Source organism: Vitis vinifera, chromosome 5, assembly GCF_030704535.1.
Source record: "Vitis vinifera cultivar Pinot Noir 40024 chromosome 5, ASM3070453v1".
NCBI classification, from domain to species: Eukaryota; Viridiplantae; Streptophyta; class Magnoliopsida; order Vitales; family Vitaceae; genus Vitis; species Vitis vinifera.
In genome coordinates this window covers 26,442,450-26,460,597 of record NC_081809.1, presented here as the reverse complement: position 1 = coordinate 26,460,597, position 18,148 = coordinate 26,442,450, and the positions used below count along the sequence as shown (strand labels likewise).

The following is an 18,148-nucleotide window of genomic DNA, read 5'->3' as shown; positions in this document are numbered from 1 at the left end:
CAGACCAAACATCTGCCATATAGTTGGGTTGTTGGCAATAACACAATTTTTGGTCCTACTCTTCCAGATGGATAAGTGTGCCTCTTTTGACTTGACTTCCCTATAGTCTATAACATCAAACTACAAGATATACAATTGATAAGAGTCTTAAGAGTTTGTAATGACATTTTCTCAAGCAGGGATTGAATTCAAAAAATGAAGCATTGATCCCCATTCTTTGTGGTTCTATCGTTTAGGAGTTAAAAGACTGGAAGGGCAGGTGAAAGTAAGTAGGTAAGAAGGATAACCATGAGGGCAAAAGATGCACTATGCTATTTATAAACATCATATGTTATTACATCACAACTGGATTATGTATTAACTCAGGATACAGATACAAGAAAAACATCACCTATTGGAAACCTGTCCTGCCTCTTCTTGAGTTTCAATCAAATTTGTGAGCTATCCTAGTAAAGCCATCAAATTTGAATCCTCATGTGAACTTGTTGCGATGTTAAAACCACAGATCACAAAAGAGGGGAGGAAACCAAGGTACTCTATTGGAGCATTTAGGGGAAAGTTCCTAATAAGCAGAGCAGATGATGGGGTGAATCCTCTGAATGCTTCTCTTTTGAATTGCTGAAGTGACCACCTGTTTCATCTCTTCGTAGTCTGCAGGTGATGAAGCCTCAGCTTGAGTTTTAATGATTGAATGGCTAATAGGGAGGAGGCAACCAGTTATTGCAACATACACATAGCTATAATAGGCCATTCAATCTTCTTTTTCGTACTGTTTTTTATCTTAAAGTGCATACATCCTTCTATATTCGCTGTTCAAAAGCTCTGACTCTGATGCCATAGACACTGAGAAAGAACGGGACCGGCTCTCAGCTTTCCTTATATTTCTCTTCTTTGCCTCCGCTATTCTATTTACAATGACACAGTAGCACATGGCGCCAATTGTAGTAAGCATGATTACGCTACCAATTACTGTTGCACACACAGCCAGCCACCTGGCATGTGAGCCCACCACCACATAAGTAAGGGAAATGAAGGCAATTGAAATGAAGAGGCAAGCCATCCACATGAGCTTGTTTATCACAAAGACGAGCTGCTTCTTTGCCTTCTGTTCAATCACGACCACAGATGTCTGGACTACAACAACAGCCAGGGAGATGAACAATGCCAAGCTGTCAAACACAAAGAAGATGAGGAAAGCAGCTGTTCTGGCAATGTGGGCTTGCCCAAGTGAAGCCCCTTTTGTTGGCACCTCAACATACTGGCCAGGCACTGTGAAGATGGCTGCGAAAGCAACAGTGGCGATGAGAACTGCAACAACAGTTGCGGAGTTAATAGCATTGTTGAGACCACTGATATGGAGCTTTTTTAGCCTCTTTGCAATATGCTGGACCCTGACACCAGTTTGTCGGGTTTGTTGGAGTTGAGACTGGACATCATGCTTTATGTCACTGACAGTCTGCTTAAGTTGCTTAGCTGCATTCGGAGGCTTTCCATGGTCTGCAGAATTGGTGGCCCCTGCTTCCCTTAGAATGGAGGCAATTTCTTGAGTTCCAAACTTTTCTGCAATATCTAGCGGGGTCTCTCCAGCCTTGTTTGTTGCATTCATCTTTATACCCTCAACAGACAATAAACATTGTACAAACTGCAAAGAATAAAACCAATCTTCAGTACAGAGTGAAGCCAAACAGCCATATTATGTTTCAGGATGAATCCATCTAGTCATCTTAACAAAATAAAACTCTGTCATCTGTTGATACCTAATTTAAGGCAGTGTCTAGTTTCGTTCTGATACTTAATTCCAATTTTGATTGTGACTTGAAGGTGATATGATATATTGCAAGGGAACTCTGACGCGGACAGAGTAGCATTACATATGTGTATATGTTGCATAGAACATAAATACGATTATGACCAACACTGGCTTCAATATGCAATATCACAAAATACTCAGCAGGATATAAGAAACAAAACATGTCCCTTTGGCCATCACTATGTAAGTAATCAATAGCTGAAGTAAAGACCTAGTAGAACACAATAAAAATGTTTTACAAAATCATTACTTTGCATAATTGCATGTCAAAAGCAATAAATGTGGACGCTCTAGTCATATCCAAACTGATGCAGATACACAATTCATGTTGACAAGAGTTTAATATGCAAACATTGACCGCATGAGAGAACTGCAGATGCTGATAGAGGAAAGGGATTAATTCCTCCCCTCTTTGCCACCTCTGCATCAAAGAACAAGGACATAGAGCCTTCCTGAACTCAAAACTGCACGAAGCACCGGGTTTTGTAACTAATCATGTGTCCACTTTGTTAACGAAGAAATCTTCATTAACAAATATAACGGTACGAGTCTTAACACCAAAAATTGGAATCATGGTCTTTTAAACTTTAATTAGTTTCTATTTATAGACTTGTCCCAGTTGATCAGAAGTTTGACCTGAAGTCGAGGTCTGAGACCAATATTTCAACTTGGGCCATTTCCCAGAGAAAAAACAATTTAGCAGGAAGTAGCAGTTAAAAAGCTCAATCGAGATTTCAACATCAACATCAAATTCATACTTGCAGCCATAATTGAGAATGATGCCAACTTAGCAAGCAGAAAACCAAAAGCTGAAGGAAAATGTTTCTTTCTAGATGGACACAATCTATGTGGTGTTATCAATTTAGATCATACATTCAACCATATCAACAGTGCATTATAAATCTTTTGATGTTATGAACATTAAAACCTAGAATTAGCCATAACATGAACATGATTGGCAAGATCTGTAGCATAAATATGGATGAAAAGAAATGGGAAACACCTGACTACGACCCTTTCTTGTTGCAATATGTAATGCTGTATTTCCCTTATTGTCTTCCAAGCTCATAACTGAAGGATCAGGTTTAAGCAATGCGTGCACGATCTCCACATTTTGCCCTTTCACAGCCATGTGAAGTGCAGTTTGACCTTTCTTATCAGTCCTAAAGACGATGCTTGGATCCTTGCTTACTAGTGCTTTTAAAACTTCCAAGTGTCCCATTCTTGCTGCTGAGTGGAGGACGGTCTTACCATTGTTTCGGGCTATCTTAGCAAGGTTTGGGTCAGTTTCAAGAAGGAGGTGCACTACATCAATGTGCCCCTGAGCAGCAGCTGTGTGTAAAGCAGTTGAATTGGATGAATCTGTGGTCATGACCAAGTTGGGGAAAAACCGCAAAAGTTCCTTCAACACCTCTGCAAGATCATTTAAGAAAATCAAATTTTGGTTCATCAATAGAAAGAACAGCATATCATCAAGATTTTCCTAAACAAACTAGGCTTTCATCCATGTAATTTGCTTAAAAACCCAAATGGCAACATGGCCTGCAAGATAAATCAACATAATTAATCATCATTAAACTGATTGCTAAAAAGAGAATAACAATATGTGTATGCACAGTTATTTGGCTTCATTGACAGCTCAAAGTATTGAAAAAAGAAATGCAAAGAGAGAGAGAAGAACCCAATCCATATGATATTAGGTCCTCACCAGTCCAAAATGAGAAAGCAGAAAGCAAACCAGGAATTTACAGGTGAACATATTTCAACCTTAACAAAAAAGAAATGGCATTACCATCTTATCTTTCTCCAAAAAGAAAAAGAGCATGTGGATATTCTAGGAAAAAAGGAAACTATTCTAACATGCTTCGCATGACGATAGACTGAGGTCAATCTGCATTTTCATATTTCTCAAAAAACCTCTATTCTCTTCTACTGAAACTCCACTTCGATTGATAAGTTTTTCCTTCAAATACCATGGAAAATCAAATCGGATGGCTTTGGATCCAAGGAGTGTGTAAATGCCAACTCAGGAAATCACCAAAATTGAAGAACAAGGAAAGAGAAGTGAACAAAAGCTCCAATTATTTCAATGGAAAGCAGAATCATAAAACAAAACATAACCATAATGTTGGACAAAATTGCATGTCACTGTGATCATATTACTGTAAGCTATCTTACTAGTGAATTTGCATAACATACAATGAATAAGCCTAATAAAGTCCAGTTTATTTCCTAGACCATGACCTCCCAATACAAAGCCACTGGTTTCTTCACGGAATTACATTTCCTAAACGGTAGACAGAGCATTAATTAATACATAAAGAATGGAAAATTAGAATCATTTCTTACCAAGGTGACCCTGCTTTGTGGCAACATGAAATGGATCATAGCCATTGTTTGCTTTGATAGATGCAGTTTGAAGGTCCACATGTTCCAAAAGCTCACTAACAACTAAGGCATGCCCATTCTCTGAGGCCACATAAAGCGGGGTCTCTCCCTCCTGATTTTGCTTTGATAATAAAGCCTGCAACTCACTACTCTCACACTTCTCAATAATCTCTTTAACCCTAGTTAAATTCCCTGCTCGAGCAGCTAAATGAAGGTGCGAATCACCACGTTTTCCAGGTGACTCCTTTACCTTCTTCCTCTCACTGCTGCCACCAAAGCTTAGCTGCCTCTCCATTGCTATTCGGAAGCTCTTCTGCTTCTCCATAAACCCGCGAAAGCTTTTCTGTTTTTCCATCAATCCACGAAAACTCTGCTGCTTTTCCATCACCCCCCGAAAACTTTGCTGCTTTTCCATCACCCCACGAAAACTTTGCTGCTTTTCCATGGTCACACCCCGGGAGCTGGTCGGTTTCTCCATGATCATCCACGAAATTCACAGAAATCTCACTCAATCTCCACAACAAATTACCCTCCTTGTCCTGCAACTCCAATTTTCAGATTCAAGAGCTAAAATACATACACAAATTTCACAAAAATCGTACCAAGCTTTAAGGAAGAAAATGTTTCCTCCTCCTTGGAATCACAATTTATCCAATTCCAAACCAGTGAAACTAAGTCAGTTTCTCCATGATCAGATACAAATTTCACAAAATAATCAGAAAGTCTCAATAAAAATCACTTTCTTGTACTTGGAATCCCGATTCTTAGATTCATAAGCCCACCCTCACCTAATAGAAAACCACCCAATTCAGAGACCAAAACCCTCTTCCCCTGAAAAACTAGTTCTCATGGAAATCAAAACCCTAACTGACAGGTTCAAACACAGCTCAAGAAATATCAGTTCTACACCATAAATTAGAGATCTCAATACCTTGATTTTGATGTGGAAATGAAAACCCCAATGACACTTCCACAGAATCTGCAAACCCAGAAACAGATTCCCAGAAACACCAAACTTTAACAGATCAACAGCTCAAAATCAAGACCCAGGAGCTCAGATTGAGAGACAATCCCAGTGACAGAAGAAACCCACTAAGATTACCCCAACACAGTAGCTCCAACCAGATTCATTCAATCTAGCATGATTTTAGTGCGGACTCCAAAAAGAGTAAAGAGAGCAACAGCAAAACGCTTCCCACATTTAAAAATAGACACTTTATCTTTTGGGTTAGCCAGTTTGGTTGATCAGAAACGGAAGGAAATTAAAAGAAAATCAATATGTTGGTTTCCGTTAAAAATTCGTCACTCAGCCAACCAAGCCAAATAATCGAATAGTGTTAAAATTGACAATTGATTGACAAGCTCTGCCTAATACAAACAACAATTATTCTGACCATTTAAATGGTCCAAACATGTTACCCTTCACAACATGTATGTAAGATATGGTGTTTAAGTAAATAAAAGCTACTCAAAATCTTAATATTTCTATTTTTTTCAAAAAAAAAAAAAAAAACCCATTCTTGAAATCAAAGAAATAAAAAATAAAAAAAATAAAAGAGCACGTGTTAAGCAACGCTCGACACTGCTCCAATAATTGGTAGTTGAAAAAAAAAAAAGGGTGAGAATAAGGGTGGCCGCCGGAGGTGTGTCCTTATCATAAATGTACAAAGATAGGCGGGGAATGGTGGGTACCCCACAACCACAAACCACAAATCACAAATGTGGGGGTAAGGGACGAAGGGTTAGGCATAGGCTAGCGATGATTTGCAAAACCACAAAAGGAACCCCACCACATTGGCCATCATCATTCATCACCCACTAGACTTTGGTTCATACACGTCTTGTATGAGTTGTATCTCATTTTTTTTGACTTCCTATTCTTTTTATTCCCCACATTCTAGAAGACGACAACATACTTAAAAAGCATAATTATCGAACATAGATTTTTCTTTTAATTAATGAATTAAAAGATGAAATAATCTTCGTATTTATGAATTTAATATTTTTTATATTTTTATTTGAACAATAATCTATTTTTTTTATATATAAATGTTCTTAATTATTTTAAGTATTTACATGTGAGTCTTAAAAGAAATAATTATTTTTGAAAAAAAATAAAAGTATTTTTTTTATCAAAATATAATAAAAAAAATGATGGATTAGATTTTTAAAATTATGCTTTTAATGACTTTTTTAATCAAATAATCATTTTTTCTATCGAATTTTCTTATATACCTTGGGGTTATGATTTTATTTTGAGCAAGTGTATTTTTTCGATACCTACTTAAATGCATGGAGTTTTAAGCTAATTTACATTTCATCTTATATATTTAATTGTCTAAATTTTTGTTAACAAATATCAAATTAAATTCCATTTTAAAATTTAAATATAAAATAACTTTTTTAATTTATTTTTCATGAATATAATATATAAAAATTCTTAAAATACTATTTATATTTTCATTTATTGTTGAAAATACTCTGCATATAATAATTAAAAAAGTATTAAATTTATTCTAAATAATGACTATTTTTTAAAATTGAAAAACCGTTTAAAATAGAATTTATTTTTAGAAAGGTTTCTTAACCCTAGTTTCTTGAAAAATATTATTGAAATCTTGATTTTTTTTATTTTTTTTTTTGTCTTGATAAAAGACATTATTCTAACTCTTCTTCAATTTTCTAGAGGTGTGGACAATCATGCTAACATCACTGTTGACATATAAATTATAGTCATGGTGACGTTACAAGAGGGATAGTGATTTCCCCCCTTTTTTTTTTCTTTTTTTTTTTTCTTCCTTATGAGAAAAATTGAATGGGGAAGAAGGAAAGGTGAAGTTAAGTGCATGTTTGATTGCTGTTTTTGAAAATTATTTTAGAAAACAGTTTTCGAAAACAATTTTTAAGTATGGTTTTTTGTGTTTTCAAAAAAAAAAATTATGTTTGGGAACTGAATTCTGAAAAACAGTTTTTGTTCTGAAAAACAGTTTTTGTTCTCAAAAACAAAAAAACATATTTAGTTGAGTTAATAAAAAAGTTTTTTAGAATAAATAAAACAAAAACATGTTTGAAAGTTATTTGTTTAATTAATAAAGTGTTTTCTTCCATTAATTTGATATTATAAATATATAAATAAATTTCATATGCATAATTTATTTAAATTAAAAAAATATTCAATTTTGAAAATTTTATATTAGTAATAATTTTTTTAAACAAATGATGACTTTGTAATAAGGTGTAAGTATATTAATTTCAATAATTTAAGAAAGAAGAAAAGGTTTGTAGGTGGGGGTGTGATGGTTGGGTAGAGCTTACCTTTGTGGAAACACAAAAAACATATAAGAAAACAGAAAAAGAAGGAAGAGAAAATAAGAAAAATAATCTATTCTTTGAACAGTGAAAAAAATAATGAAAACATCTTTTTATTGTTCTGAAAAAATGTGGTTTTTGAGAACACAAAAAACAAAAACACACTCCCTTCCTCAAACAAGTTTTTTGTGTTTTTTATTTTCAAAAATAGAAAATAGTTCTTGAAAACAGGAATCAAATAGGCTCAAAGATTTTCATATTTAATTAATGATTAAAAAAAGTAAAAATAAGTTGTTTTTAAAATAATTTTTAATTAATTAATTTTTTCTTCTTCTATAAAGTATTTTAAGTAATAAATGAAGATATGAAAAATATTCTGAAAACTTTTACATATGCCTTTATGAAGAACAAGTTGAGAAAAGTAAGGCCCACTTTGAAACATTTTTCGAAAAAAGTTTTGAACATTTGTCAAAAATAGGATGTTAATGCTTTCTAGAATAAAGGACTATTTGTAAAGTTAAAATATTCTCGATCTATTTTTTATATTTTTATATTTTTAAATTTTATTTAGAGTACTTTATTTTTAATATTTTTTAATATTTATATAATTATTTTATCAAATAATCACAAAAAAAAAAAAAAAAAACCGTTGAAAAAAAAATTAAAATATGTTATAAAAAAAACCATATTTTCAAAAATAATTCTCACAAAATTATTGTCTGTCAAAAACATTGTCAAATGTGTATTGGAATGTGAAAAATAGTTGCAAACATACTCCTATTTTTTATGTTTAAGTTCTAAATGAAATTTTATTCTTGAAAGTATGAGAATTTTTTTAAGAATTATTTTAAAAGTTATTTTTGAAAATGTTCAAGTAAACTATGAGGTCTATTTTATAATTATTTTCGATAACAATTTTTTGTTAAAAAAAATAGATAAACACTTCTATTCTTTATTCTTAAAAATAAAAAAACACGATATTTTTAAAAAGCATTTTTTAGTCATTTCAAGTTATTTTTACTTATTTTTCTTAAAATTGTTTAAAAAAATAACTATATAGATATAAAAATTATTATTAAAACATATTTAAAAACATTAAAAATAGGTTAAAAATATTTCATATTTTTAAATAGATTTTTATTGAACAAAATCTCTAAGAATAGTTTCTTTTTTAAAAAAAAATTATTTTTTTCGGAATTACTTTCGAAAACAATCACCAAACAAATCCTTAGTCTTTAAGAAAATAAAACACTATGTTATGTTTGGTTCTAAAAAAATACTTAAAAAAATAATTTTTTTTTTCACACTAGATTTTAGTACAAAAAATAAAATATAATTCAAATCGGTTAAAAACACATATATTTTTAAATTATTTAATCTTTATATAGAATACTTAAAATAAATTAAACGAGTTTAACATATAAAAATAATTTATTAGTTTAATATTTTTTTTAAATTTTTTTTCTCATACTTACTCTCAACTTTTTCAAGCAACCAAATATAGCCTATTTGGACCATTGAGCACCTTCTATTACAAAAATATTTTAAGGAAGAAGGAGAGAGAAGAAGAACCCTTTTTTTCATTCTTATTTTTATTCCTTGAATCCCTTTTCAATTTTCTCAAAGTCCAATAATGAGGTGGGAATGATGGGACCCACCCAAAAGGGCAATTCCTTGTCAAATTCACCAATCGGCTAATGACTCCCCCATGTGCATGGCAACAACTCTTCTTTTTGGAAGATATTTGATTGAATATTAGGTCTATGATGCATGTGTGGATGGATGGTGGAAAATGTCTCTCATGTATGTCATATTCATCTAACAACATTCACATCTTTTTCTTTTTCTTCCTATTTTATTTATTATTTATTATTATTTTTTTGCTTTGGGGAAAGCCCTGTCCTATTCACGGGCCGGGATTTCTTTCTAATATTTTCTAACCTTTCAATAACAGCCATTCTTCATTGACTTCCCTTCTCCTCCACCCCACAATCCCACCCACCCACCCACTCAAATGCTCTAGAAATCATATTGGTCTGTGGTAACCTTTGAGTTAAATTGAACCCGTATAATTTTTTTTTTTAAATTATTTATTTATTTATTAAATCTATATGAAAGATTGCACTAAAACCTAAAATGTTGCAAACTCTCCTAAAGCAATTGATGTTAGGAAATGTGCATATCCTCACAAGGGGAGTTGATGGATGCAATCAACCCTTTGATCTGTCAACAATCTCCCATGACCTTGACTCTGATATAACTTGTAGGATTTTAAACGCTATCAACTCTACTAAAAATAATTGCTGTTAGAAAAGACACATACTCTAATCTTATAGTGCATTCACCCAAGCACTCACGACAAACATCAGGAAAATTGATGGACGCGACCAACCCTCCGATATGCTAACACACTATTAATTGGAGGTGACTCTAATCCAAATATAAACCAGATAGGCATATTACACCCATAAGCTATCATCAAACCTTTGGGTAAATTGGGAACTTAATAATTGACAATATGGGTATTTAGGTTCAAAAGAGAACCAAAGCCAAAACTAGTGTGTGAAATGGGAATATGAAAAGGAGGAACAACAATGCATGCTTGTTGGTACCAATTTGAATAGATACTTTTAAGAGGGTTGAAAATACTTTTTAATATTTGAAATTATTTTATTACAAAAATAATATTCCATAAAATTTTCAAAATCGTTTAAAAAAAATTTAGACAATCTTTTTTTATTATAACCTAAACCCATGGTTTTTGGGGATTCATCGTTTGAATGGTTCATCCCAAACTTAAAAACTATATTATTATACCTTAATAATTTCTCCTAAAAACATTTATAAGGGAAGTGTTATTAAATAAAATGTTAAAAATTAAAATTACTTCTATTAGATTTACTCCCTTATAAAATGGACTCAACCTTTAGAGCGTAAGAGTGTTTGATAGTGATTTTAAAAAGTGTTTCTAGTTTTTTAATACTTGTAAAATAAAAATTTTCAAATCTTAAAAAGCTTAAAAACATTTCATAAAATCATTGTTAAACATACTCTTAAAAAAATATATTTAATAGTAATTTTAAGAAATGTTTATAGTATTTATAACACTTAAAATTTTTATCTTTCAAGTAATAAGAGTGTGTTTGAAAGTGATTCTAAAAAACATTTTTAACATTTCTAATACTTAATGATTAAAAATTTGAAGTGTTAGAAAATCAGCTCTAGGTGTTTTTAATAAAAATATATTTTAAAAAAGTGTTTTCAAAGAGGTGATTTTTCATCCCTATAAAAGATTTTTCTTTTCAAAAACATTTTTTTTAGATTAAAAATATTTTAAAAAATCGACTCTTAATTATTTAGATCTATGGGTGCATGCTTAACGGTTTTAAAGGTTTGTTTCTGGAAGAGTCAACCGAATGTAATGCAAAGTCATCACCAAATTTCCACGTAAGACCCATGACTTTTCTTCTATTATATTCACCCACTTCAACTTTGACAAAAATTAAAAATCAATGGGTTAGGTCAAATAAATCAGCTTACCACCAATTCTTTCAATTTGGAAAGATTTTTTTTCCTTTAAAAACGGTGACCAAAAGCCCACAAAGATTGAGGTAGGGAAAGGATATTAACAGAAATATTGATTGACAGCTTTTCCCAAGAAACAAAGTCTAACGTTAAATTGGATTGACTTGTGGGTCCATTCACCCACGTTTTTTAATTTTAATGCATGTTCCTTTTTCTTTTCCTAGTGAGGTGTTGGTCCAATGAGCCTTTTTACCGGTGACGACAGTCCAAGTCTCTTCAAGTATGATAAAATGTATCAGGTATTTGACTCAGTCCACCCCCACACAAGCCCCATGCATTAATTTTCACAATATAAAAATGTGAAGTAATCCCCCAAGTGAAATTTCACATTGTTTTTAAAGTCCAATACCCACCTTAGCCTTAATGCCCTCTTAACTCATAGACTAAGGTGATGTTTGTTTTTTGATTGAATAGAAAAAGTAAAAGTATTTAACTTTTTTTATTCAGTTAAAAATAATTTGTTGATATCATTTAACATAATTAAATTGAACATATTGATAATAAATTCACTTTAATTATATTGGATGATTTCAATAGGTTACTTTTAATTGAATAAAAAAAGTCAAAATATTTAATTTTTCTATTTAGTAAAAAAACAAACAACATCTAAAAGTTCAAGTTTGAACTTTTTGGTCGGTACTAATAGTACTCTTTTGGTGCCTGTAAAAAAAAATCATTTAATCAAAATAAAACTTATAAATAAATATGAATCAAAGGTCTTAACCAAATTGTGTTTTATCTCATACATTTTCATTTAAATTGCATACACAATATTGCTAAGCAAATCACAACATTAATACATGTGAGTTTAGGCATTTAACACCCACGTAGAATCTGCATATCACTCCAACAAATGCTTCTAATATAAATCAAACCAAACCCCATTTCCTTCCTCCCCTTTCAAGACCAAACCCCCTTCACCATCTCTTCCTACACACAACTCCGCGGCACCACCACGCCGCTTCTCGTTCCGTGCACGTTCCTACACGTCGACGTCGCGGCCTTGTTCATGTACGTGAGATTGATGTCCTGCAGCCGAATCCCTCTACACGGATTGCTGGAACTGCAGTTGAATATCATTGCAGCTTGAGACCTTGACGTCCCCTTTATGTTCCTGTATGTCACCTGACTGACCTTCACCCCGGAACTCTATACAAATCGACATGTTGTAGTTAATAATCAGTAATAAAAAAACATTCGGATTACCACAAGAATCCCAATTCGATTAGTCGTGAATGAAGTTATGAATATGGACATTATCAATTGGGCAATTTTATTTTGTTATTGGAGAACTGAATTTCACCTGATTAGGACAGCCTTGGTTGTTGGGGCAGTAGTTTTGATCAACGATGATGGGATATTGCACTCTAGTCATAACAATGTTGCGAAACACAATGTTTGTAACAAAGCTATTGCTTGGCCTCGCCCACGACTTTATCCTTACGCCGTTGTCGGATCCGATGAAAACCGAGTTCGTCAGCGTCACATTCTGCACTCCATCTTCCTTTTTATCCTTCCCCAAGCTGCCAATGCTGCAAAAATGATACATACATCTTAGGCATATATGGCTTGGAATTAGGCCTAATGGGCTAATGACTATGAGGCTTAATTAATTAATTTGCTCTTACCTTATGCCATGTCCAGGGCCACATTTGATGTGCTCCATCCACAAGTTCCGGGTGCCGGGTCCGATCGATATGCAGTCATCTCCGGTCCCGATGGTGCTACCGGTGATGGTGACGCCGGTCGAGCCCTGGACATGGATTCCGTCTGTGTTGGGGCTCTGGTCAGGGGCGATGATCTTCACATTCCGAACAGCTACATTCTTGCAACTATTGATCACCAAGTGGCTCAACTGGCTGTTGATTGACGTTAGGCCGCTCACCACAATGTTATTGGCCCAATTGAATGTGATTGACTGCACCAGCCCACATACGATAGTGTCACAAAATTCCATTTCTCACCTCAAAACTTTATAATAAAATGAAATGATTAAACAGTATTGTAACGTACCCTGGCCCCTATTGGGCAGCTTTTTCCAGATCTCCTGCAAGCCCAGTACGCAGCTCCCTTTGCATCAAGCGTGCCACCAAATATGGCAACCTTATCCACATCAATGAACAAAATCCAGTACCCCGAGTTCCCCATCGACCGATAATCCGGCGCGACGATCGTTCCATCGATCATGATCTTGATTGTGCTCTTGCAAGGTCCTCTAAACACTGCTGCCTTCACCAAAAAGCTCCCCTTGGGCACGTATATGGTGGAGGCGGTGGTCGATCGGCAGGCTGCCGCCCATGCTTTGAGGAAGGCCTGCGTCGAGTCGGTCTGGCCACCGGATTTTGCACCGAAGCTTACCACGTTGTAAGCTGCATTTGATGGGGTGGTGAAGATGAAGGGTGTGAGGAAGAGGGAAATAATGAAGGTGAAGAAGAGTCTAGCCATGGTGTTGGTAGAATAAGAGTATGGCAGTTGGAGACTTTTTTGATGATAGGAGAGGGATGAGACATGAATATTTATAATGTACGGTTGTGTGTAAGATTATTAATACAATATAGTTTTAGAGCAAAAGTCATTACTATATGGAAGAGTTATGATATGTACGGTTGGCATGTGATAAGTTCTAAAGGACAATGGTATCCAATACGGTTTATGTTTTTTTTTATTAGTAGAATGCATTTGGGGGCTAATCCTATGCGACTCGGAGTTGAGTTTCATTTCATATATAACCCGATCAAATTATGTCGTAAGCTTTGATTAATCATCATTTTTATCGTTTACTGATGTAATGAATAAATATTTTGTAAAATATTTTACACTAATCATATGATTCGTGTGATAAACAACTTCTGAATATATTTGGTGATAGTATGGGTAATCTTATTAAAAATGAAAGAAAAAAAAAATCTTAAGTATTTATTTTGACACATACTTTGAAAATAATGATAAAATTCACATATTAATTTGGAAAAGGTGGCCTTACATGATGGGCGGAAGGAGAGGGAGCAGCTGAGTAGGGTGGGGTGCGGAGCAGCAGAAGGTGGCTCAAGGCAGCCGCAATGATTAGAGAAGGCAGCAGAAAGCACGTAAACCCATGAAGAGTGGAAACGAAGATGGAGGCTTACGTAGGAGCTGAGATATTCTTGCATGTGATTCACTCTTTGTCTACCTCTCAGCCACGTGCCACGTGGAGGAATCCCGGAGCCTTATCAGGCGATTTGGTCGCCGACTCTGCAGCTCCATTCCTTCATCAGACGCAGTCAACGATTACCCTGTGGTGGCCGCCACAACTTCACCATGTCCTCGCAAATCCAACACTGCCACATCACCAATGGAATCGGACTTTAGGACGTGGAGGAGGCTTATTGGCTGTAGGGAGAGACAAATGAGGAGGTTAGGCAGCTGATTAAGGCTTGCATGTGGGTGGACTTGTTGCTTAAAAAATTTAAAAATTAATAACCCAAAATTATATTTATGACCTATTGACAAATTAATTACGTGAACTTTTAATAAATGACTCAGATTTAAATTTAATTTCATTTTGCTTCTCAAATCTCAATAATTAAATTAGTATAATAATTTAAATATATTAAAAGCCAATAAATAATACTTAAATTAAAATTAAAGCCAGTAGTATTGAGAACCAGGTTTTAGTAATATTCTATTCAATTTGGTTATGGAGTGAGGTTTGGGCATGGCCACCCTAATCATACTGTTGGATTACGGTTTGGAAAATTTTAACTTCAATTAAGGGTAGCCTTTTTTTTAATATTGTTATGATCATCAAGGTTGGATAAACCTACATATTACACAATCTCCCATTATTATTATTATAATACCATCAAGGATAAACTTATAAATTTGTTTGATATTAGACTCGGGTTTAAAATTTCATTTCATTTCCATTAAAATGAGATAAAATTAATGTTAATAAAATTTTAATTACTTCTAGGAATTAGAATTTATGGATGGTCAAATGAAAATTAGTTCAAACTTGAATAAATGATTCAGAATGTGAACATGTATATTTTAGTTAAATTTATTGAGCTCATGAGTTTTTACACTCTTATTAAAAAAAAAAAAGTCTAATTTTTTATATATAAAAGTTAGAATAGACTTACATTTCAAAGTAAATTATTAGTTTGAAATGTTCCCAAATTTTAATTTGCATTTTATTGTTGGGTCAAAGGTAGGAATAAGAAGGCAGTAGAGTTGAAAATGGGCATGGGGTTATTTTCAAACATTTGCAATCATTGTTTCATCTTATTATTGCATAACCACCTTCACTTATCGCTTGTGTGAAATCATGTGGGCAGGCTGGCAAGTTAGTTAAGAAACCTAATTTAACGTCAAGTTGAACAAGAAAAAAATTGTATAAAATTCTAATATTATACATAAAATAAAGGGAAAGAAGAATTCTATTTTGTATTTATTCATTTGTCTACATAACTTATAAGAATTTTTTGTAACGATATGCTCTAATAGTGTATATATTATCCTCATGGTTTTAAAATATGCCTACAAGATTAAGAAAAACCTATATTTATATTGCGTAAAAAACTTTATCTTTTCCCTATTTGATGTGAAATGTCACAATCACCTTTCATGTAGATACAATATTCTTGTTGTTTTCCATAAGATTATAGGATCAAACAAATAGACATTCCTTACCAAGTCAAACAAACCCTCGCATTGAGATTATGTTGGGTTAAACAAGCCTACACATCGAGATCAGGGATCGATTTTAATATCATTCATAATAATTCGCTCTCAATCATGTTAATATTGTACACTCTAAATCCAAAGAAATCCTTTGGGGGTGTTTGGTATACAAGAATAGGGAGTGGGAATAGACATCTCATTTCTTTTCTCCCTTATTCCCATGTTTGGATAAATGTTAAGAAGGCAAAAATGGAATAAAAAATTAGTCAGGTAGAAATCAAATCAACTTATAAGTAGGATTTGAATTCATCAAAAGCATGTGGTGGTATTCTGATTCATTAACATTTGATAATATAAAATAACCTAAATTTACTATTTTACCCTCTTATCTCATTCTTTAAGCCTGATGCTTATCTTCTTTGCAAAGTTAAAGATCCATTCATCATCCACTTCTATGCAACAAGTGATTCTCCCAAACTAAATCAATCAAACCTTCCACGACATTTAGAAAAAAAATTTTAATTTCTAACTTAAATATTATAATTTCGGATATAATACTTGTTGAAAATTAGAATAAAATTTGAATTCTTTTATTTCTTCTTTGGGAAATAGGAGAAACATTTGCTAGCTTTGAGAATTTAAATATTATAAAATATATATATATATATATATATATATATATATATATATATATATATATATATATATATATTGGTAAAATATAATTTTATAACTACTTTAGCATAACAAATTATTCAAATTTTTAATAAAAATAATAATTGAATATTTGTACATTAGGGTTATACGATTTTTTATGGTTAATTTTTTATTTATTGAGCCTATTTATTTTTTTAGTCTAATTATTTAATAACAAAAAACTCTCAAAATTTATTTATTTTAAAATAAAAAAAGATTATTTTAAATTATATAGAAGGATATTATTGTAAATTTATTTCATTTTCATTTTCATTCCTATTATTATAAAAAATTGGAATGAAAACAAATAATCATTTCAATCTTATATTCCTAAGTTCATCCAAATACTAGAAATGAAATCATCAAATTCATTTATATCCACTAAGAAATAAAAATGGAAACAAAATATTTATTTTCATTCCCTATTCCGACGTACCAAACACCTCCTTACGGATTTAACACAAATTTATAAAGTTAAGAAGAGTCCATACTTATATAGTGTTAGAAACTTTCTCCTTTCCGACGTGAGATATCACATTTTAAAATTCTAATGTTTGAAAATGAAGTTGATTGTTATCTCTCTTTAAATGTTTCCGTCTAGAAAAGATAAAAAAATAATCAACTTTCAAATCTTTTCTCCATTAAGGCAGCCCATCTAGTTCATTGGTCCTGAGCTCAGTTTTGAACTATGCAGTGGGCTTCACTCCAGTCACAAACAATGGGCTTGTGAGTTTTGAGTTATTGAGCCAGAGGCCAGCCCATCTGCTTAGGCCCTAGAGAGCAAACCTGGCTCCAACTTAAGATCTAGCCCACCATAGCCAATCCAACCAAGAGCCCACAAAAAACTCGTAAGTTATTGTTGAAGAGAAAATTAATTTAATGCTCATAGAAATATTGAAACAAACTCTTAAGAAAATGTATAAAAAATAATAATAAACATATTGAGTTTTTTATTTTTTATTTTATTTTATTAAAAAAAGTAATACTATGATATAATTTGTGATATTTAACAACAATACTTAGAATTTGAAAACATATTTTGTACACATTGATCTAATTTGGATGTATTAAGTAACATATAAGAAATGGTAATACATGTATAAATATTTTTTTATTTTAAAATATTAATAATTATTTTTTATAAAGTTATATTTATTTTGTAATTGGTTATTATACAAAAGACATGATAATTAAAATTAAATTATTTACAATAATTTTATTTTAACAAATTTATAATATCTATATATGCAAAAAAAATAAAATAATTTATGCACATATATATTTATAATATATATATATATATGTTAGAGGTATATTTGATTGAAAAGTTTAGGATGACCTAACTAAGAGGTTGTGATACATTGAAATTTGACTTCAAAATGCTAGAGGTACAAGGAATTTACAATATGAATGTATGGACTAGTTGAAGAAGAAGTCCCCATATGGTGAAGTTGGGCTTGTCCCCATTTGAAGGAAGGCCATTATATATATAGTAGGTTAGTTGAATATAGTTATAATGTAAATAATATTCCTCAACTTAGTCCACAAGATACAATTGACTAGAGAGAAAGGTCATTTCCCTACCCTTTATCTTCAACACCAAGTTAACATTTAGATACATAATTTGGCATGGATATAGACCTAACTCCTCTATGCTTTCAACTCAAGGTAGAAGAAAACCTAATTTATGCTCAAGTG

General features: G+C 32.4%; 2 protein-coding genes across 3 annotated transcripts; both read right to left on the bottom strand.

Annotated features, from left to right (window-relative positions):
- Positions 1–289: 289 nt before the first annotated feature.
- LOC100264458 (ankyrin repeat-containing protein At5g02620) lies at positions 290–5,685 on the bottom strand. Of its 2 annotated transcripts, XM_010652442.3 has the most exons (4): positions 5,130–5,685; positions 4,160–4,737; positions 2,814–3,223; positions 290–1,642 (listed from the first exon to the last, which is right to left on the bottom strand). In XM_010652442.3, exons 2-4 carry the CDS (start codon positions 4,680–4,682, stop codon positions 782–784), a joined length of 1,794 nt encoding a protein of 597 aa, XP_010650744.1. In that variant the 5' UTR covers positions 4,683–4,737; positions 5,130–5,685; the 3' UTR covers positions 290–781. The 2 variants fall into 2 exon arrangements, with proteins under 2 accessions (XP_010650744.1, XP_002279889.3); XM_002279853.5 differs by having other exon boundaries at positions 4,160–5,617.
- Positions 5,686–11,946: 6,261 nt separating this feature from the next.
- On the bottom strand, positions 11,947–13,537 carry LOC100250754 (polygalacturonase). Its single transcript, XM_010652440.3, has 4 exons — positions 13,106–13,537; positions 12,721–13,010; positions 12,396–12,624; positions 11,947–12,241 (listed from the first exon to the last, which is right to left on the bottom strand). Exons 1-4 carry the CDS (start codon positions 13,535–13,537, stop codon positions 12,023–12,025), a joined length of 1,170 nt encoding a protein of 389 aa, XP_010650742.1. The 3' UTR covers positions 11,947–12,022.
- Positions 13,538–18,148: the final 4,611 nt, after the last annotated feature.